The following is a 23,329-nucleotide window of genomic DNA, read 5'->3' as shown; positions in this document are numbered from 1 at the left end:
TGGGTGAAGATGTTAAACTGTGTGCTTTTTTTCACATTTAAAAAGCAAGGCACAATTAGCTGGCAGTCATCTTAAGACCATGGAAATTAAGGAGATCTTTTTGCTGACTGAAGGAAATTTTGTGCCTGAACTAAATGCACACTTAAGACTGAGAACCGCTTGAAAAAACTTTGGTGCAATTATATGGCCTTATCTACTGTACCATAAACCTCCGTCCCCAAATGTTAATTTAAAAATGTGTTCATTTAAAAAGGCATGTTCTTTAAAATCCTTTAGCTGAATCCACTGCTTGCATAGCTGAAGCATTTTAAAAGATTATGTCTTATTTGTGCTAAACTATTGCTGATAGAGTCATTATTGCCTTCTTGCTCTGTACGATATGCCCATCCAGACTGAAATGGGCCCCTGTAGGAGCAAAAAGAAAGGGGCTTCCTTTGATCTTGAACTCATTGTTTTCTGAAGAGAGGTTGGAATAAGGGCTTAGGGACTGATATGGGTGCAAGGCTTTTCTCAGTGTGGCCTTCAAGCATCCATGAGGTCCAGCTAGCTGTGCCTGTAAGAGGAAGTCCTATCTTGGCTACACAATTTTTATTGGCTTTAGAGCTCCTGTACCAGGGGAGAGCCCAACAACTTTCCAGATGTTGTTGGGCTGTGATTTCCACGATCAGCACACAAAGAGAAGGCTGGAGCACAGGTAGATTCACCTGTTATAGCTCTTCCCCATTCTGATGTTGCCCATAATCCTGCTCCCTCCACTTGCTGCTTCTGGTTTGCTTAAGAGGGCAGGTGAGCAGGCAGCAACTGGAATGAGTAGAGCCAGGGGATTCTGGAGGTCAGCAGTGCTCTGGTGTGGGCCCCATGCAGTACCTAATGATGCTGAGCCGTGATCTTGGTCCAGGTTCCTAAGATATGCAATTCTGGCATTGGAACATTGAATGGGTGTCCTCTCCAGTGTGACATGGGGCTTCCGATGTTCTCTCCACAGCGTGGGGAAGTGCCAGAGTACATCCTTCTACCCCATGATGTCAATTGGGGGCCCTTGGAGTGCACACTTCTCAAGGTGTGAAGCTTTGAAGGAGATTCCTGCATTGCAGGGGCTTGGACTAGATGACCCTCGGCCGGGATCCCCTCCAACTCTGTTCCATAATTCTGTGATTCTAAGTCTAGTGTTTTTAGTTGAGCTTTATCATCTGTCAGTGCACGTAAGGTGGATCTCTGTTTTGTTTCCTGACTTTTTATCATGAGAAAGTCTTTTATCATAGAATTGTAGAGTTGGAAAGGACCATGGGAGCCGTTCAGTCACATCCCCCACCCCCGCAATGTGTGTGATGTGAGAATAGCACTAGTAAAGGCTAAAATTTCAGTGAGGTTTACCTTGCAATGCATTTTGAACTGTCAGGGAGGTAACTCAAGACCCGTCTTGGGTGCAGGGTAATCTGTCATCATCTTTCTTCTCTGTTCTGTTCCTTTATTTCATGAGCAGTCCTCTCTTTTGCTCTGGATGGTATATCTGGACCTTCTCTGCACCCCACCCCTGATTCTTTTTCTCCTCACAACAACCCTGTGAAGTAGCTTAGAAGAAGAAAGAATGACTGGTCTAAAGCAGGGGTTGGCAACCCAAGGCCCATGGGCCAGTAGCAGCCTGCAAGGCTCGTCTAACTGGCCCCTGGCGACCCCTGCCACCGCCCGCTATTACTGGCACGGTGCGGCGCGGATGTGCACTGGAAATAGCATGTGTGCACGCATGCGGGATGGAGAAGTGTGCACATGCTATTTCTGGTGCACATCCGGGTCGGAGGAGTGTCGGAAATAGCGTGTGCGCACAGGTGCTCCTCCAACCCTGACGGACGGAGCGTGGACCGGCCCATCGACCAGTAAGCTTGCCAACCCCTGGTCTAGTGTGACCCAGTGCATCTCATGGTTGAGTGGGGGATTTAAAGCTAGAGTCTGCCCAGTTCTTGTCTGACGCTTAAACCACTGCAGCCTGCTGGCTCTGTAAAGGGCCCTGGTTGGCTGGATTATGGAGAGCTAGTTCTGCACTTGTTGGCAGCTGCACATTTGGAGGTGGCACGACATGGGAAATTGCCAGAAGGCTGTGCATTCTGGAAGGCTGGTTAACGCGGATTTGGCAGGTGGCTCTGTCTGGTTCAGAGGGCGAGGGGTCCGAGGGAAAGAAGATTAATTTTTAGAGACCCGGTCCTTCCCCTTTTGCGAACATAAATGGGTGAGCAAGCGAGGTTCAGCCACCCGATTCTCAAATGTCATTTTGGAGGGATGCTTTGAATGACCTGGAGGGAGGGGCGCTGGATTTCAGTTCAGTAGTGTTTGTCATTGACAATGCAAACCATTCCACTTAGACAGAAGTTTACTGTTACAGTGTTGAAAATTTACTTTAAAAAAACAAAAACAAACCTTGTTTCCTTTAAAAATATGCTGGTTTTTTTAATTAAATGTTTTCTTAACTGTGAAAGGCCTGTCATGTAGTGCATATGGCTAATTGGTATTAATTCCCTCCCGTCCAATAATTGCGCTGTGGCTGTTTGCTTTGTCAAACTGCAAAACATATATGGGTCACAGAAAGAGAACTAAGTGCCACATGAGGCACGAGACTTGTTGTTGTTGTTGTTGTTTTGTTAAAGCTTCTGCTCTTCTTAATGCTTACTTTAAGAGTACTTAAGTAGTGTTGCTAGGTACTAAACAATGTAAGTCCAACTGCGTGGGTGCCTTTACATTCCTACTTCCCCAGTGCTTTGTTTCCCTTCTTTAATACTGAAAGTGAGGCCTGTTTAATTCTGCTGCAGAAGAATTTCCTTTGTTTTGTGGAGGTTAAAAATATATTGAAAGGGCTTTTGCATAATAGGCCAGGAAATGCTTTTGAAGGGACTCTCTTTCAAGCTATCCATCGCAGTTCCCAATAGAGGCAACCACCCATGTTGTCAGATTTAATATTTTTAAATAATTGAAATAGAACAGCATTGAACTGAAGTCGCACCTCCCGGTTTTTCTTAGCTTCATTTTATATAGATGCTTCCCCACTATTAGGATGAAGTAGATGAATTCTTTTCAGTTGTAGAAGAGGAAGAACTGTTGGTATTTTAGTGTTAGTTCGGATTTTGCTTTTCACATCGCTGTGCTGAGATGCATAAGCATTCTTATTTAATCCCCACAACATTCCAATGTGGAAATGTACATAGCCTGTTCTGCTTGGTGCTGATTCCTTTTTCACCCTGAGTTTTAGTTCAATCCAAATGAGCTAAATTGCATGAGCAAGAGAGAGCAAGAGAGGTGAGGGCGGGAGTGAAATGGTTCAATAATACAAATGAACACAAATAAGCAGAGTGGTTTTCGCATAATTCCTTAGGATGGTCTGTTCTGAGAGAGCATACACCCATGTGAAACTGTGAATATTTTAGTATTTGAGAGCAAAGACCCCCCCACTTGAAATAAACAGAACAAGCTGGATGGTCGCCTCCTAGGGGTTCCCCAGGTTGCTTCTACCTTAATAATGGTTCTATGAAATACCCAAGAGAGACTGAGGGATTAACTCTGAAAATTGCAAGGTTTGCATTGACAAAATTTGATGGGGTATCCTGGCATACAGATCTTTCCCAACATTCAGAATTTAGCATGACCTGGTGGTATATTGATAAAAAAGTACCCCAGTTCCACTACACCACAAGGTACAACAGGGTTAGAGGAATTTAGAAATTGGGATAGAAACACTGGAATTATAACCAGGAAAACAAAAGTAATTAAGGCCACATCTGAATGCAGTGCTATATTTCCCATCACAGTTGTCCTCCTCCCAGCCTGCCAAAAAGGTCTGTGTATAACGTATAATATGTACAGTGGACACTCGGGTTGCGAACATGATCCGTGTGGGAGGCACGTTTGCAGCCCCAAGCGTTCGCAACGCGTGGGTCGTGATTTGGCATTTCTGCGCATGCACAATGTGATTTAGCTTAGAGGGCCAGCCTTGTATAGCTGCACCAGTAGACTTCAGATCGTTCTCTTCACTCTCCTCCATCTGAGGACTGGAACCTTCTGATGACTTCTGGAGCTCATGCATCTTGCTGTGGGTTTAATCTGCAAGCCCCAGTTTCCACAGGATAGTTGGATATGTGAGAGAGAAGGCCATAGCCATTCAGTCAACTTTTAAAAAAATCAGCTTCTAGGAAGCTAATGGATTGGCTTTAGGTACTAATGCTGTTGAGGCACTTCTCAGGATAGATCATTTACATGTAAAAGGACCATATGTATGTAGTGTGCAGACAGCTCAGCTCAATATGTAATTACTGCTTTTGCAGCTGCTGCCAAATAAATGTCACTGTGTCAGAGCCTTGCTATAGTTGGGAGTAGTTATTCTCTTCCCAGTTCTTCTGGGCTCTTTTTCTTTTGCTAGATTTGCTGCTGACTGCTTTTGTTTTCTACTGGTGTTCCTGCCTTTGAACTATTGAACAGTCAACCTTTCTCTTTGAACTGCTGAGATTAAGCAATGCTTACTGGCTGCACTCCACAAAACAGTTTATTCCAGAATAAACTCACTTGATCCTCAAAAACAGAAGGGCACTTTATAGATTCATAAGCAATGGGTCAGCTGTGCAAAGGACCCAGGTTTTCTCTTGAACCTATTCTGTAGTATACAGTGGTACCTCAGGTTACAAACACCTTGGGTTACAAATACTTTGGGTTACAGACTCCGCTAACCCAGAAGTAGTACCTCGGGTTAAGAACTTTACCTCAGGATGAGAACAGAAATCATGTGGTGGTGGCAGCGGGAGGCCCCATTAGCTAAAGTGGTACCTCAGGTTAAGAACGTTTTCAGGTTAAGAATGGACCTCTGGAACGAATTAAGTTTGTAACCTGAGGTACCACTGTGTTCCTTATAGATAATATACTCCTGAAGTGGCTATTCTAGACTGCACATGTTGCTGGACTACAGCTCCCATCATCCCTGGCCTTTGGCCATGCTGGCTGGGGCTTATGGGAATTGTGGACCACCAGTATCCATAGGTCCATATTGGCCACCCCCTATGGTACTCAGTTTCTACCCCCTTTTTCCTCTCATAGGGTACTTCAGTTGAGTAACCTACAGCGTGGTTAAGTAATTATAGACTTCCAGTAGCACCTTAAAGACCAACTAAGTTAGTTCTTGGTATGAGCTTTCGTGTGCATGCACACTTCTTCAGATACACACAATTTTTTTTAAATTTTTTTTTGACTATGGCAGACCAACACGGCTACCTATCTGTAATTAATTATAGACTGTAACTTTTATGTCATAACTTTGTGCACTGCTGTGTAGGCAGGTAATTTTTCTTTCAGGCAAAAGTCCTTTTAACTGCAGTGTATGATCAGAAGTTGATGTAGGTTGGGTACTGGTGTGTGGCCAGCCTGTTGTGCAGGTACTGCAGTGTGGATCAACTATCTGTCGTGGAGAGCAGCCACCTTTCGTGGAGAACAGATGTGGACATTGCGCAGAGCAATTTGAGCTTCTTAGCTACAGGAGAACCACTCCTTACGTGGCTGAGAGAGAATGCTAAGCAGTGGCAGCAATCACCACTCTGTGGTGTGGATGTGGCTTGGGATGTCTCTGTCCTTGTGCTAGCACACACCACTTTCCTGTGTCTCGTATCCATAGGATCAAAATGCCCACTGTTAATATGGTGTGTTTTGAAGCTGTGGCGTTGGAAGATTAAGGACAGATAAAAGGAAAAGCAGTTCTTCATGGAGTGCATGGTTAAGCTATGGAACTTGCTCCTGCAAAATGCGGTGATGATCACCAACTTGGATGGCTTCGAAAGACAAATTCATGGAGGACAAGGCTATCGGTGGCTATGCTGTGCCTCCATGGTCAGAGGCAGTAACGCTTCTGAAATGCCTGCTGCTAGAAACCACAGAAGGGGAGAGGGCTCTTGTTCTTGGGTCCTGCTTGCGGGTTTCCCACAGGCATCTGACTGGCCACTGTGAGAACAGGCCATTGGCTTGATCCAGCAGGCTCTGCTTGTGTTTGTTTTAATGCTAGTTCTGACAAAGCCTTTATCTGTATTTGCGCTGGATTTCTATTGATATATATTCAAAGTAATAATAATAATAAAAATAATAATAAATTGCTACTAAGCAAGATGCACAAAGGGGGATCATTTGTAGCCATCAGCACAGACTGGAAATAGATGGCAGGTGACTGTTGTTGCACTGTGCTTCTTTCCTGAGTAGGGTTGTTCCTGTGAAGTTTGTGGCAGCACAGGAGGACAGATACGGACAACTGAATCTCATTGGCATAGGTACACTTCTAAGGGTCATCTGCGTCAGAGGCAATCTGCCAAATATTGTCCTGTTGCTAGTGATGGCTAGATGGGTTTTGTGCTTAATTGGAATCTCCCCTCTTCACACTCCCACTGTCCAAGGAGAACTTCTGATTAACCATGGAAACAGTCGACCCTGGCTGCCAGTGCATTGATCACAGGAAAACCAGATTATTATTTTTTGCCACTGAAACCAACCTTGAAACTTTATGTATTCTGTGTAAAACAAGTAGGCGGACTCTGATGCCGTAATTCTAGTATAACTCAAACTATTAGCCACCTCCGCCGGACTCAGTAACACTAACAGTTTAATAGATCTTAATAAACATTTAAATCAGTTGGCTGTGAATATTTGAAAGGGCATGGAATCCATTGGTATTTCAACACAATGCCCTTGTCTAAAGTCAGCTGCCATGTATTTGTGTGTATTTTATCTGCAAATGGAAAGCCATTGAAATCCTGTGTTAAGGTCTTTGCCAGAAAAGGAGAGTTCAGAGGAACTAGTTGAGACATGCCTGAGGAATGTGGAATGGAATCAAAACGTTTGTCACACAGTGGCAGTCAACTGGCAAGAGCCAGCAACGGTCTTAGGGAAAAGCCCGATTTTTGATATTAGGTTATCCTTATCAGAGATATTTAAAATGAAACATGTGAAATGCTTCCTTCAAATCACACGGCTAGACGTTCTAAGCCTGCTGCATAACGTGTGACCGGCTTTAGCTGATAAACCTAAAGTTCACTTTTCCTTTACTCCACAAGGAAGAAAAATATTAGAATTTTAGGAAAGCTGTCAGTAACAGCCTGTTGATCACTGTGCAATCCTTGTGAGAAATTACATTTTGTATTTTTACATCCCATCTGGAGCCATCAACTCTTTTTGCTGACACGCTCAAGGACCCCATCACAACAACGAATGGTAGTAGCTTTTTGAACAGTAAAAGGAAGCTGAAATGCTATGAAGTGTGAAACTAGACAGGTGTACATCTGAAGACATGCTGTTTAGCACATTGTTGCGTACTGCTGTTACTGAGCATGAGGTCACATCAATGCTGCACGATGAAAGCACCCTTGTTCCACTTTAACAGGCATGGCTCCCTGCCCCACAGACTCCTGGGAACTGTAGCTTGATAAGGCTGCCGACCTAACAGCATGAAAATTCTCCATACAAATGATAATGATTTAAGCATATGGTGTTGGGTGACCTGGGTGCCTGCAGTGTGCTAGGTTCCATGCAGAACACAGCAGTGATGCAAATTCTTCCTTGGGGACTAACAGCCTCCCTTAGATCAGCCAGGGAGTTGGCTTGGGGAGAGTTGGAGCTTAGTAGAGGCCAGGTAGGGCAGGACTGGGACTGTTCATCAAAGGCATCACTGCAAAAGTAGGATTGGAGGAATTGAGGGAGCATGTTGACAAATAAAGGCCTTTTCATATATCCTCCACCCCCGTGAATACCTTTTGAGTTAACTGCAGATTACAGAGCCATATCACTTCTCCAGGCCCTGCAATCCATGGATTTCTGCTGTACCATACGGAAGGAAGGAGTAGCTGGAGGGCGGTAGGCTTAGGATAATAAGACAGATGCTCTGTCTCCTGTGGGTCAGTGGGGAGGTGCTGTATTTCTGTGGGCTTAATCAAAACCAGCAAAAAAGCTGGGAGGGATGGGTTGGGGACTCCTGTTAGAACAAATTCGTTTAGTTCATTCTATTTTATAAATGCCAGTCACTCTTTTTCTAGAGAAGCTGGCAATCTCTAGATTCTCAGGCGTGGCTGTTTGGAAACCGAATTCAGATCTCTGAATGGAAAGAGCTGTTAAATAGGCCTTAGGGAGCACTTGACAAACTTTGAAGCATCTTAATTTTTTTTAAAAAGCTTTGCAGGGGAAGTCGAAGAATGATTGACTTCCCTGGAAGACAGGCTCTGCACAATCCTTTGCGAAGGAGAGCAAGCAGGTTAACCACCTTGACCCTTCTGAGATCAGCAGCCTATGTTTTAAATAATAAAATCAGAGTAGAAAGAGATGCTCCCTTAACCTCAGCACAGCTAACGACTTAAATAAAAACGGATTGCCCTTGTGCAGCTGGAGTGATAAGCGTTGGGGTGGGGGTCGGGGGGGAAACAGCAGCTGGAAGTATTCAAGGATGATGTATCACACAGAAATGTGGTGGGAAGTCAGCCCTGCTTCAGTTCTTCAGCATGCTGTATTGCTTTTACTTTCTGACTGTTTGCTTTGTAAATTTACCTTGAAAACTAATCTGCCAGCTGTACCTGTGGCAGGATAAGTGCGAAGACTGCAACATGACAGCCCAGTTCCTCCCCACCTCTTGCTATGTAAAGGTGAAATGCATGATGGGTATAGCGTCTTGTCTCTCTTCCCCCTCCCAAGTTTGCAGAAGATCCTTATACAGTAGTGCTCTTTTCTCCCTCTTTCCCATTTTTTGTTTCTTTTTTAAATCATTTGTTTCCAAAGTGATGCAGATCTTGTATTGCTAAGCTGCTTATCAACTTGGCATCTAAGCAGCCACAGTGGGAGCATTGTAGTGGGCTGGCTTTATTTCTCTGAAGGTTTTAGCCATTTAGGAATTGTATTTGCACAAATCCTCAGTATAATTGGAGAAGAATTTTAACTCCCCGTAGACAAGTCACATGCCTAACATGCCAGGGCCTTTTATCCAGCGCTCATTCACAGAAGTATTCACTTCCCAGGTCCTGAACTTTCCTGAGAACCTCATGATTTATTGATAATTGAGCACGATAATTGAGCTTGTGCCACTGCAGTAAAGCTACAGTGAGAAACTAAGAGGGCATAGTCTCAAATGCAAGAGCAAACCGGCGGGCTGGCTGGTTGTAAGGAATGAAAGTGCAGTTTAAGCAGTGCTACATATTTATGGTAGGTTGGGCGGATTAGATGGTGTTTTGGCTCCTTTTTAAAAAGCCAGATGTCTGTTTAAGTAATGTCTAGATCAGTGGGTGGTATTGCCCCCTGGGGAGCAGTAGGATTACCTGTGGGGGGTGCTAAGAGGTAAGCGAGCAGCACAGGGGCGCTGAGTGTGCCAGTGACTATTAGGCTTCAAAATGCTGGTGTCACTGAATCAAGTTCATCAGTTTTGTTGAGTTAATTAAATGAAATATTTTCCATTGGATTTTCAATCAATGTTTCAATAAATTAATTGTACTGGGGCTGAGTTTATGGAACCAAGGGGGCAGTGGTCTAAGAAAGTTTGGGAACCCCTGGTCTGGATCAGTCTTCCTCAGCCTGGTGCCCTTCAGCACACCCACCAAGCCCTCTCAGCATGGCTAATGGTCAGGGCTGATGAGAGTTGTAAACATCCACTGGGCACCAGGTTGGTCTGGACTGTTGGGCTCTTCCGTGTGTCTCAGTGAAGCCTGACCTGGATCCAAACCCTCCTAGGCAAGAAATGATGGGTGGAAAAGGAAGAAACGCCCCCCAGCCATGAAATAGGCCTGAGTTTAGGGTGTTTGGTCGTGGTTATGCTTTTGGTGGGTGGAGTCTTTGTCTTCTGCCATTTTGGAGAAGTGCGGTGTTCACTCTTTGGGGGGATTTATCTCTTGTTCTTTACTGTAAAACAGCTAGAAAGGCAGGTCACAGACAACAGATTACAAAAAAATCAATCCAACTCATCCAGGTATATCAGAATTGAATTAAAAATTAGTCTACATACGGTATTCCTCCATCTACTGCAACAACTTATCTTAAAAGTAACTGAACTTCAGAATGCCTGGTGCTGAAAGGTCGATGGTGCTGGCAGCAGACATCCGAGATGGTTTTAGGACCCACCCTATTCTTCAGATTACTGAATAATAATAATAATAATAATAATAATAATAATAATAATAATTTATTCCCCACCCATCTGGCTGGGTTTCCCCAGCCATTCTAGGCGGCTTCCAACAAAATATTAAAATACAATAGTCTATTAAACATTAAAAGCTTCCCTAAACAGGGCTGCCTTCATATGTCTTCTAAAAGTCTGGTAGTTGTTTTTCTCTTAGACATCTGGTGGGAGGGCATTCCACAGGGTGGGTGCCACTACTGAGAAGGCCCTCTGCCTGGTCCCCTGTAACTTGGCTTCTTGCAGCGAGGGTACCGCCAGAAGGCCCTCGGCACTGGACCTCAGTGTCCGGGCAGAACGATGGAGGTGGAGACGCTCCTTCAGGTATATTGGACCGAGGCTGTTTAGGGCTTTAAAGGTCATCACCAACACTTTGAATTGTGCTCGGAAATGTACTGGGAACGAATGTAGGTCTTTCAAGACTGGTGTTATGTGGTCTCGGCGGCCGCTCCCAGTCACCAGTCTACCTGCCACATTCTGGATTAGTTGTAGTTTCTGGGTCACCTTCAAAGGTAGCACCACATAGAGCTCATTGCAGTAGTCCAAGCGAGAGATAACCAGAGCATGCACCACTCTGACGAGACAGTCTGCGGACAGGTAGGGTCTCAGCCTGCGTACCAGATGGATCTGGTAAACAGCTGCCCTGGACACAGAATTGACCTGTGCCACCATGGACAGCTGCGAGTCCAAAATGACTCCTAGGCTGCGCACCTGGTCCTTCAGGGGCACAGTTACCCCATTCGGGGCCAGGGAGTCCACACCTGCCCGTGTCCTGTACCCCCAAAACAGTACTTCTGTCTTGTCAGGATTCATCCTCAATCTGTTAGCCACCATCCATCCCCCAACCGCCTCCAGACACTCACACAGGACCTTCACTGCCTTCACTGGTTCTGATTTGAAAGAGAGGTAGAGCTGGGTATCATCCGCATACTGATGAACACCCAGCCCAACCCCCCTGATGATCTCTCCCAGCGGTCGCATGTAGATATTGAAAAGTGTGGGGGAGAGGACAGAACCCTGAGGCACCCCACAAGTGAGAGCCCAGGGGTCTGAACACTCATCCTCCACCACCTCTTTCTGAACACGGCCCAGGAGGAAGAAGCAGAACCACTGTATAATAGTGCCCCCAGCTCCCAGCCCCTCTAGACGGTCCAGGAGGATGTTACGGTCGATGGTATCAAATGCCACTGAGAGATCCAGCAGAACTAGGAAACAGCTCTCACCTTTGTCCCTAGCTCGCCGGAGATCATCAACCAGTGCGACCAAGGCAGTTTCAGTCCCATGATGAGGCCTGAATCCCGACTGTAAGGGATCCAAATGGTCCGCTTCTTCCAGACATGCCTGGAATTGTTCAGCAACCACTCACTCAATCACCTTGCCCAAGAATGGAAGATTTGAGACTGAAATGAATGTAAAACAATTTATATTGTATTTTTACATTGTTGTGATCCACCTTGGCACCTTATGGTTCAGGGCAGGTAAGACGTCAAATGCTTTAGCTGAGATTCCTGCATTGCAGGGGGTTGGACTTGATGACCCTTGGGGTCCCTTCCAACTCTATGATTCTGTGATCATCATAACCTCTAGAGCAGAGTTTTCCACAGTTGGGGTGCCACCACTAAGGAATTCATTTTCAGTCATCTAGGTAAGGAGATGGCCGTAGGTGCCTTCCTGGTCCATCACTCCTCATGGGCAGGACAGCTCAGGGAGAGATACACCTTCAGCCCAAGCCATTTAGGGTTTTATTCGTGCTGTAGTGGAACCTGCCTTCCAATTTCTCAGAACTTTTTTTCACCTGTGAAAGGAGTTTCCATTTTTCTGTCTTGTTCTTGGGCTGCTGAGAATGTCCTTAAACGTTAGGATGTGGGCTTGCGCTTCCCTGATCGTTGTGGTGTGTGTGTGTTTCTCTAAACTTATCCAGCACTCCGCAGTCTCCCCTGCTTCCTATGTTTCCTGCTTTGAAAATCCCCCATGGGAGAACATAGGAACAAGCACAGGAAGTTGCTTACTACCAAGTCAGAAAATTACTCCATCTAGCTCTGTATTGTCTACACTGACTGGCAGTGACTCTCCCGTGATTTAGGTGATGGTCTCTCTCAACCCTACCTGGAGATGCCAGGGATTGAACTTGGGATCTTTTGCTTACGAAGCAGATGCTCTGCTACTGAACAATGACCCTCCCCCAAGATAATGTCATGTCTTCCCCTGAGCTTTTAATTTAAACACAGGAAGCTGCGGAGGTCCTTCCTTTAACCTTTTTAAAAAACTTCGAAAGAATCTTCCCACCCTGGTTTCCTTAAAAGTAAAAAGACGACACTTTTGAAACAACATTAGCAAACAGTTACCTGGAGCGCAGTAAGCAGCCTCTCCACCTTCCTGTCCTTACTGGAAAGGCTAGCTAAGGACATCAAAGATATTTCAGAAGTGCAGAGGAGGCAACCCGCTGGAAAGATGGTTTGTGAACTAGAAGAAGGGAACCCTTTGCAAGTGCAACCAAAACCCTGCCCACACCCACGCACACTAGAATTTATCCTGTTTTCTTTCCCATTCACTACTTTTCTGAGCTAATTGATGGAAAGTGATTGGGAAGGGTGGTTGTAGAATACAGGAGAGCACAGCACTAGGGTTTCTGTTTGTTTGTTTTTTAAATTATTTTTATTGGGTTTTACATATAATCACATTGCATAACATAATATTCTCTTATTTTATCTCTCTGGCTCAACTGAGCCTAACGGCTGCCCTCCCTCCCGTCTGATGGTTTACAAAATTAAACTTTGCATCTTTACATTTCGCTTTGCTTCCTATCCTTGTTATATCATTACCTAAAATATTGTATTACTCAACCTGGATAGGTAGCAATTTCATTTTGCGAATCTTCAGATAACCCTGCTAATGATGTTAATTGCTTACAGAGCACTAGGCTTTCTGGACAGCATCGGGCTCGGCAGTGAACAGGTAGCCAGTGCTGACCTTTCCTCCAAGCACACCTTGGAACTGTGCCCCAAAAGGAGGCCTTCTTAAGCCCCTTGGGCAGTGCTATCCCCTCCCTCGACGATGCATTCACTACTCCCTGGACTCACCCTGTCCGTTTCCTCTGGTTAGCTTTTACAAGCCAGGATGGGTTCGGGTTGTAGGTGGAAGGCTGGACCCATCAAGCATTTTGTCCACATCATCAGACAACTGACCCCAAATAGCCAGACATGAAAGTGCCTAAGTTATCGCCACCTGCCCAGCATCATCAGCAGAGTCCGGGTTGCCCTCGAAGTGCCTTGCAAGTTTGTCACAGCAGGCTTCCAAGTACTCAAGACGCCCTCCCTTGTCGGAGGATGATCATACCAAACCATTCACTATCTGGAAAAGCTCCCCAGAATGGCTACTTGAGGATACAGCGGGTGGCAGCGAAGTAGCCTTTCTTCACCAGTGTATTGTGGGTTTTGTCTTGGGATGTATCCCTAATTAGGGTTTAAGTTGGCTTTGTTTAGTTGTAATTTTCTCACCAAAAAGCTAAGCTGTTCTGTGTAATTACACGTGATAATATCTTTTTTCCCAGGCAGGATGTTCGCAGACTAGTTGATGGCAGCTCGATTGCATGCCAGGTTGCACCTCTTTCATGACTGTGGCTGGCTATCTCAAAGCTTGTCGGCAGCATGCAAATGTGCTCTTGCTACACACTGTGCTCCGACATGCTTATGGGTGGCTTAGCAGTCACCATGGGGCTATGCATATGTGTGCATTTCTAATCTGGGAGTGCATATAAATAGGGAAGGACAAAATGATGCTGATGTGAGCAATGCTCCTTGTTGCAATTCTCCAAACAATGCCGCATGGCAGTAGGAGGGATCCCTGCCCATCCTTGGTGTTGCCTCATATTTTCCAAAAGCCACCATTGCAACATGGCTTCCTGTTTTCACTGTGGGAATAAACCTCAAAAGTCTTAATTATTAGAGAGTTCAACCCAAGCAGCCCTTGTGACTCACAAACAAGTCCCAGAACGACACAGATCCATAAACATCAGAGGAACAAAGGGTCTTAGTTGCAGGCTGCACATGAAGCTCTCAGAATTTGAGGTGTGACTGTACAATGTGAGGCAGGCAAGTTTTCCTGGGGCACAGGCCCTCATGCATGAGAAATATAAACAGCGCTGCTTCTAAAAATGTAAAATAAACTTGGGCTCGACCAACTTTAAACTTAGGGCATTTGTTGACCGCAGAAAACAAGTATTATTTGCACTTGCTCAAGTGTATAAATAGAACTCTTCCTGGAAATGTGTTAACATGGTTTTCTTGGGTGGTAGGAGTGAAAGTTAAATTATTAGTGGGCTGCCAAGAAATAAATCCTGTGTTTTAAAAAAGCGATGACGCCATCCTTTTGGCTTTTACATGTACATTTTTTAGTTTGAACTGTTGTTACAACTGTATTCTAAAACATGCTTTGTAACTGCTTGTTTATTTTGCTTGAATTCCCCCCGAAATGTAGTATTCTACAGCAGATTCTGAAGGAATTTGCTAAGTGTCATATATTTCCAGTGCTTTCAGCCATATTGGGCTGCACTCAATGCATGCTTACCTGTGGGAGTAAATCCCATGGAACTCAATAGAGCTTACATAGAATCATAGAACTGTAGAGTTGGGAGGGATCCTGAGGGTCATCTAGTCCAACCCCTTGCAATGCAGCAATCTCAACTAGATCATACATGGCAGATGGCCATCCAACCTCTGCTTAACAACCTCCAAGGAAGGTTTGACTGGATAGACATTAGTTATGGTAGCAACAAATACCAAACAATAAAGAGTATTATATAAGGGCACCTTAAGACTAGCACATTTATTATGGCATAAGTTTTCATGGACTAGAGTCCACTTCACTATACCTGGGTTCCAACAGGAGCCAGTGTGGTGTAGTGGTTAAGAGCGGTGGACTCGTAATCTGGTGAACTGGGTTCGTGTCTCTGCTCCTCCACATGCAGCTGCTGGGTGACCTTGGGCCAGTCACACTTCTCTGAAGTCTCTCAGCCCCACTCACCTCACAGAGTGTTTGTTGTAGGGGAGGAAGGGAAAGGAGAATGTTGGCCGCTTTGAGACTCCTTCGGGTAGTGATAAAGCAGGATATCAAATCCAAACTCTTCTTCCAGCAGAAGAGGATGTTGCATATGCTGGTTTATACGTTATGGGCTTTCAGGCAGGTACTCTGCTCATGTCCCCCATCATGTATATAGCATCTTTAAAGGAAGTGTGAAAAATGCAGGCTTCCAGTTTGGGTTCTAACAATTACAGACATCAGTTGCAGGGGCGGATCAAGGTTGCATGTCAGCCTTAAATAGATATTCCCTCTCAATAAAACCCACCAAGGTGGTTTTGTGGTGGCACGAGGTCTGCCTAGACATGCCTCCATAGGGCAGGTGTTTCTTTAGTTCCATTTGATGCTGCATCCAGTTGCTGAACGAAGCCAGCCTTTGTATCTGGTTTTTGTTGAAACTTGAAATGCCAGGTGTCTGGAGCAAATCCGTGAGCACACTTTTGTTTCCAGTTTGTTTGTTCAAGTCTGGTTAATAGCGCTGGCTAATGTGTGGAAAGATTACATTTCAGACAAATGCGGTGGGCTGGCGAAATGGGCCTGAAACACGTGCTGCTGATTTTGAACTCCTGAAAGCTCATCATATGAACTGAAGCTAGGAGGTGTTTATAGTTAGCATGTCGGGAGCCTGTTCCTGGTGCCCGGATGCTCCTTCCCAACTAATTCTTGGTCCTACTCTGATGGCTGCGGGGCTTGTATTAAGCTTGAAATGGGACCAGCAACACAGTAACCTCCATTTCTCTATTATCTCTTCTGCGACAAGAATGGTTGGATGGGCACAGTCCTTTCTGGAAGGGCAAAGCGCACAGGGATATGTGCTTGAGATCCACTAGCCTTGCAGAGAGCATGCTGACTACAGTATTTATTGCTGCTGGGTGCTACAGGGAAAAGAAGCAGCTGCCGCCACTGTACTTTCACAGATCCTGTGCATAGAATCATAGCATTGTACAGTTGGAAGGGACCCTGGGGATCATCAAGTCCAACTGCCTGCAATGCAGGAATATGCAGCTGCCCCATATGGGGATGAAACTTGCAACCATGGCATCATCAGCACCACACTCTAACCAGCTGAGCTATCCAGCTGATTATAAGTAGGAACTCTCTTTGCTGTGGTTGACTGTATGTTGAAAATTGGATCTACCACATCTGTACCAATAGAATGTCACTGAACTCAGTAGGCAATCCTGGTGGGCATATACTTTAAATTGTTGCATTTGGGTGCAGTTGATGACACAGTTCAACATTCTTCAGCTCCATTGTGTGGCATTTTACAGTTGTATTTTTCTTTCTGTTGCTCTTCTTCATAACGTTATCACTGAACTGATGACAAAGTGGAGCTGAAATGAGTTCTGTGATACCAAGGAAGAAAGAGGTAGCATGTAGGACTTTCTCTTGCCTGCTCTTGTGAGGCCTACTTGTTAAATAGCTGAGGTACTGCTTCATCCATCAAGGTGAGGGGCCGCCTCAGTGGTGGTGAGATCTTTCTAGAATGTTCACCCCAGTGAAACCCCACAGACTTTAACACGGAATGCTTCAGATGCCAATATTAAACTTTTTGAGAAGTCAGCTTTTGATTGGCTTTTGATTTGCTAGGTTTTTGTGAATTTATTGCAAAACTGTTTCTTTTTAAAATTCCAGTTCCATTTTCCGTTTTTAATTTGGTTGTTTTTTGTTCCATCGATTTCTAATTGTGTAGCTGTGCTTTATTGTTTTAGCATTTTGTGTTAGCTTTCATTTTTATTTTTAAAACAAACAATAAGACTTTGCTTACAATGTGTTTCACTTTTCTCCCTCACTGTCCTACAATCCATCTTCCACTTGTGTAAAAACGTTAGGAAAGACAGCTGATAACAATGGTTTAACGATTTCTGCAAAAAAAAGAGAACAGGAAAGAAGTATTATTTTGGGATCCATATCATTGTAAATAACCTTAGGATAGCTCAGTATGGATTAGCCTGAATCTTGCATAAGCAATTTTGCTTTGAAGATTTGACAAGCAGCATTGCAGACTTATCAGGATTGTATTCAGGATAGTGTAATTTTATTGCTGGCGCTCAGCCTTTTCACAGGACGAAAAATTGCAGGACTGGCTCTCATCTGACACAATTGCCTTGGATAACTTCTGGTGGACAGCCACAGTGCACACAGTTGTGCAACTTAGTCTTGTGTAGTTAGAGTTACTTGGGATTTATGTGGGTGGTTCCTGCACCACCACCACCCAAAATCAGCATTTAAGCCGCTCACAACTCAGGGGTGTTTCCAAGCCAATTTGTTATACTATCTAGAAAGCTCCTTTTCTACGAAGGTTCTGTTGTGACAGGCAAACCCTTTGGCAGGCCTTTGCATTGTAGCCCTTGCTGTTGTTCAAATCTGTAGTTGAAACTCAAATGGCAATGCAGCTTTCCATTGTTCTTTCCAGATTTTATTTACATGTACTCATACATTTTAAAAGTATAACTTAAAGGTCAGAATTTACAAGACATGCTCTGTCCAGAAGAATGGAAACAATGCAGTGGCTCCAACCAAAGATAACATACGGAAACCCTAATCTAAAGTGATATCATTATCTCATTTTTTTCCCACTTTGTTCTTCTCAGGCAGTCTTCCCCAACCTGGTGCCCATGCTGGGTGGGGGTTGAAGGGAGTTGCAGTCAAAAACATGTGGAGGGTACCAGATTGGAGAAGACTGTTCACATATAGTCATGCCTCATCTGAGAATGGGACACAAGCCTTCAAAGTTTCTTGGGCTCATTTCAAACCAGATTGCTTCATCGTGTCAGTCCAAGTTGGATATCAGAGATGGATGTGTATGTTGCACCAGGATGCCTTTCAGCAGTTTGGAGATACTGTATTACCTCAGGTTACATACGCTTCAGGTTACAGACTCCGCTAACCCAGAAATAGTACCTGAGGTTAAGATCTTTGCTTCAGGATGAGAACAGAAATTGCGCTCCAGCGGCGCGGCAGCAGCAGGAGGCCCCATTAGCTAAAGTGGTACCTCAGGTTAAGAACAGTTTCAGGTTAAGAAAGGACCTCCGGAACGAATTAAGTACTTAACCCGAGGTACCACTGTATGTTAGAGTTCACACAATACGGTGGGAGTGAGGGGGAAAACTGCAAGCAGGAGTAGCTAACCCAAAGCCTTGGAAGCCAAGATCACTTGATGCATTTTCAGGTGCGCAAGTCGATTTCTTGCCCATTCATTTAACTGGAGGGAATGTGCCTCAGAGCGCATAACTGGATTGGGGAATAATTGAGTTCCCCTAACTTAATTTGACTGTGTATGTAAAGCAGTAATTATGAATGGTTTAAAACTGACGTTTTTCTCTCTCCACTCTTTTGATGTAGCTTTTATATGAAAAGTGATGGTTCTAATCCAGTTTAGTGACTTAAGTATAAGCCTGGAAGCAGTAGTATTCTGAGTTTAATTAATCTACAGCACAAGGATGTAATCTTGTGGGTGGCTAGGAAAGTCGGCTTTTTTGGATGGAGGCTTGTAATTTTCCCTAACACTGCCAAGAAATGGTTATGTTACTTGTTCATCAGGAACGTTAGCATTCTGTGGTGTCTTTGACAGAAACGGGGGAGCCGCAACTGACTTTTTACAACATGTAGTGTTTAAATTGGGGTTGCAAGTGGATGAAACTTGGCATGAGATATGACGTCTCCACACTCCCACCCATTTTCCACCCCCACCCTCAGTGTGAAGCATTTGCTTGGTGAAGTTGTAAAGGAAAAGATACCCCTAGTACTGAAAGTCTGCCATCTGCCTGGTAGTAATGCCTTCAGCATATTGCACAACTTGCCTAAGAATTTAAGTTGTTTCTGCTAAACTGATCTGTTGTGAGTTTCTTTGTTACGTGCCCCAGTTCTGATTATCTGATTGCTGTCCCGCAGAGGAATTTACCCAAACAAAGAAGCTTTTTCACATTTGACTAGCGGATTAATAGCGCCTTGCACTGTTTCCCTTAGCATTTTGGTGTGTTCCTGATACAGTGATATCTCTTACAACCGCATGAGTAGATACTTAAGTTCTACTTGGAGCCAATAGCTGTGGCTTGGACCCAAGTTTGTGATTTCTTCTAAATAGGGCTCTGAATTTGTTATTCAGAATTGCCTCATTCATGTTGGAGACTGGAAATGGGCATGAATGGGGTGGGTGGGTAATTGCAGCTCAGCAGTAGAACACATGCTTTACATGCCAAAGGTCCAAAATGATCAGGTAGCAGCGGTTGGTAAAACCATCTGACTGACTTCGACTCTCAGGATCTCAGGCAGACTAGTCAACGCTGGGGTAATAAGGCAGGCATGTCCAACTCTCTAGAGACTGTGATCTACTCCCAGGGGGACAGCCCAGATTGTTGAGCAGGGAAACTGAGACCATTTTAGAGATTCATTGCCAAAAAGTGTACTTGCCCAGAAGAGGTGCCAGATCAGACTGCTGGTTCATCTAGGGCACTATATACTGGCTGCAGCTTTCCAGAGTTTCGGATACTGGCCTTTCCCAACCCTGCTTGGAGATATTGAGGAAATGGAAGGGGTGCAAGTCTCTACAAAGTATTTCTGTTCACAAATCTGCAATAGGGAGTATACAACAAGATAGGCTTTCTTTTAAAAAAGTAGATGATATCTTCTGATCTATGTTTCGACACTAACAAGGTAACATTTTGAAAGTGTACACTGTTTTGGCAGTGATGAAGTGGTTAAACATGTATTGCTTGTGAGCTTTGTAAAATCAGGTGTTCATTTTTTGCAGTCTCCTTCAGCATTTGGTTATTCAGATTCTCCATGGCATCATAGCACTGCAGCACAGGACAAGCGGGAGGGTCACAGTACCTTTTGTCTGCAAAGTCCTGTTGTGATGCTGGAGAATGGCCTAGTGAGAAGTGAGCTGAGAGGTTGGAGGTGGATTGCAAGAGTGATTAAGTTGGAGGATGAAGAGAGGATTGCAGGATTATTTGTGGAGAGTTAGAGTTAGGCGTAATGCATGACTAAACCGCCTTTTTTTACCTTTTGGCGTAATGCGATGCACTGGATAGCACCTGCAGCGCTACCCTTTGCAGATTTACTCAGAAGCAAATCCCATTATGGTGAATGTGATTACTCTCATGTAAATGTGCAAGGGATTGCTACTAGTCAGAGCAGTGCTGTTGGGGTTGGGGAATAGAGGAAATGCTATTTCCTAAGCCCTACTGGGCTTGTGGCCAGGGCAAAAGAGCATTTATCATGATGGATGAAGAGGGCATGCGATCTGGGGCTGTATTTTTTCAGTATTTCAATTAACATTTCAATTAACATAACTAAGCTAGAGAATAGACGTGTTGGATATTTGGTAGGTTTTTAAAAATAAAAGCAATATAATTACAACACTTTTCTTTCTTATTTAGGGTTGGATGATTGCCTGCAGCAGTATGTCCAAAAATTTGAACGCGAGAAGATAAATGGTGCTCAGCTATTACAGATTTCTCACCAGGATCTTGAAGAGTTGGGTATCACCCGGATTGGACACCAGGAGCTCGTTTTAGAGGCTGTGGATCTCCTCTGCGCACTGGTCAGTAAACATACGGTGTTGAAATCTCTTGAGTTTTTCTCACGCTGGCTAATGGAATTATTTGTCAAAAGGGGAGATAACTGCAGCTGCTGAGCTCTACAGCAGATTGTATCAAGAGTGAACCAGGTAAAGTTGAGTAAAACGGCAGACCAGTATCCTGGCCTCACGTCTCTTTTAACAGTAGTCAAGTGAAGCTGATACAAAAAAATAAAAGTAAAATACAGTTTGCAGTTATGCATAGGGCAGTTGTTTAAGTGGTGACACCAGTCTGAACTGGTACTGTTGATGTGAATATTTCAGACTAGGGGAGCCTTTGCAGTGGGTTCCTGGAGTGAATGCCTGAATATGATTTGAGACTGAATAAATCTTAACTTGTTGATGTTTAATTGAGACCAAACCAAAAAACCCAAAAAGTTGTGAAAATTGAGCCAAGACCAAGAAGTTGAGAAAATGAGCCAAACAGGTTTGCCTGTCTTAAATGAAGTCAGCCACACCCTTCTCTGTAGACGAGGTTTGGCATCTCAGAGGTGCTCCTGGATCCTATGTTCCTGCCTTATTCTCCAGTGGCTGGGGCTGCTGTTCCTTAGACTGGTGAGCTGCTGTAGCATAGCTTCTCAGACAATATTTAGCACTGGTGCTCATGCTTAGGCAGACTTCTGTTTTTGTCTGCAGCCAAGCTTCTTATGTGCACTTTATGAGGAGGAGCCTATGAATACTGTTGGAAGCTGCAGCTTGTGCAGAATGCTGTCACTCAGCCCTGTATAGGTGGGGTAGTGATGAATTGCAGAGAGCATGTAATCCCAATTTAAGCTCAGCTGTGCTACTTCCCTATATGCTTCTAGACTCAGGGAAATTGCTGGCGATAACTACTGGTTTATAGCCCTAAACTTTCTAGAGCCTTAAAGCAGGGATGACTTACCTTTCATGGTAAGAACCACAAGCACCCTTGGCCCAACCTTCAAGAGCTGCATGCCATAGCTGAGTGCAGCCACCCCATATTCTCACTCACATACGCTGCCCACCTATGCACACAGCCCCTGTCCTTAGCTCATGTAAGCGGTTATTGACACAGAATGCTTTTCAGAAATATTTTAATAAACAAAAGCAAATGAGACCTACCGGAAATATTGGTTATGAGAAATAACAAGGGACAATGTATGGCTTATAGGGGTATTTCCTGCGTCCTTTTAGGCCCATCTCTGCACTCCAAGCTTGCCTGTACACTTATAAACCCATCATTGTTGTCATGATGTATCTGCTGTATTTCTTTTATTTTTTAAAAATGCAAGTACAGTCATACCTTGGTTGCTGAATGCCTTGGAACTCATATGTTTCAGCTCCTGAATGATTGAAAACTGGAAGTGAGCGTTCTGGTTTTCGAACGATTTTCGGAAGCCGAACGTCCGGCGCGGCTTCCGATTGGCTGCATGATGCTCCTGCAGCCAATCAGAAGCTGCGCCTTGGTTTTTGAACGGCTTGGGAGTCAAACGGATTCCTGGAATGCATTCTGTTGGAGAACCAAGGTACGGCTCTAGAGCAATGGCTGTGATTGCTGATGCTCAGCAGAAAAATGATGGGGCCAATATGGCAATGTTCAACTCTCTGTTTTAAGATGACCTAGGCTGTGGGTGGCCAGACACTGTCTGACAATGGGATAGATATAGAGAAGAGCAGGAGGGCTCCCATGGGCCTATGGCTGCTCCCTGCCTTTGGAGACTATAGGTACAGCACATACGGTATACTATAGGGGGAATCCATGGTTCTCTACTTATCCTTCTCTGCTCCCTCTTTAATTCCTCTAGCGTTAGCGATATTGTGTTGGATACAGTTTATGACAGGGATACACTTGGGCTATGTGTTTGTTCAAATGCTGTGAACCGGTGCCAGAAGTATATAGAGTTTCATCCGTAAGAATGGTGGGAAATAATTCTCTGTCACTCTTTTTGCCCTTACTCGGCTACATTCCGTTCATTATGTAACACTTCTTGTATTTGAGTGTATTTTTTCTTAAAATGGGCAGAGCTTTATGACTCCTTGTATAAAATGAGCTCATGTTTCAGAAAGGGGGGTGGGAAGGGGGCAAAACAGAAATAATTTGCCCTTGGTAAACTAGGGGGAGGGGATGGAGAGATTAGGTGACTTGTAACAAATCAGCTGTGTTATGTTTGAAGCAACTGACCTAAATACCGCCTCCTCAATTATACAGTTGCAAGTATCATAAGCTTTTAAAAAGAGTGCTAAGGAAGGATACAGTGGTACCTCTGGTTACGAACTTAATTTGTTCCGGAGGTCCGTTCTTAACCTGAAACTGTTCTTAACCTGAGGTACCACTTTAGCTAATGGGCCCTGCCGCACCGCCGCCACACAATTTCTGTTCTCATCCTGAGGTAAAGTTCTTAACTCGAGGCACTACTTCCAGGGTAGTGGAGTCTGTAACCTGAAGTGTTTGTAACCCGAGGTACCACTGTATTTTAACTAGGCAACCATCAGTGCAGTCCTCTGTGCTAAAGTTAGGGTTCTAGTGCCGTGTAAGCAGAACGCATCTGGTA

The 23,329-nt window shown here is 44.5% G+C and overlaps 1 protein-coding gene and 1 long non-coding RNA gene across 2 annotated transcripts in view; both read left to right on the top strand.

Annotated features, from left to right (window-relative positions):
* The window catches only part of CNKSR3 (CNKSR family member 3), a 61,800-nt gene that overhangs the window by 6,090 nt on the left and 32,381 nt on the right, over window positions 1-23,329 (top strand). Inside the window, exon 2 of the mRNA XM_083607977.1 lies at window positions 20,617-20,780. Coding sequence (XP_083464103.1) covers window positions 20,617-20,780 — 164 coding nt within the window. The remainder of the gene's footprint in view (window positions 1-20,616; window positions 20,781-23,329) is intronic.
* LOC310760107 lies at window positions 1,881-8,160 on the top strand. Its single transcript, XR_014546779.1, has 2 exons — window positions 1,881-5,121; window positions 5,265-8,160. It is a non-coding gene; the product is annotated as an uncharacterized lncRNA (long non-coding RNA).

Source organism: Podarcis filfolensis (genome assembly GCF_964270895.1).
Source record: "Podarcis filfolensis genome assembly, chromosome: 3".
Taxonomy (NCBI): domain Eukaryota; kingdom Metazoa; phylum Chordata; class Lepidosauria; order Squamata; family Lacertidae; genus Podarcis; species Podarcis filfolensis.
This window is presented reverse-complemented; position numbering and strand designations above follow the sequence as displayed.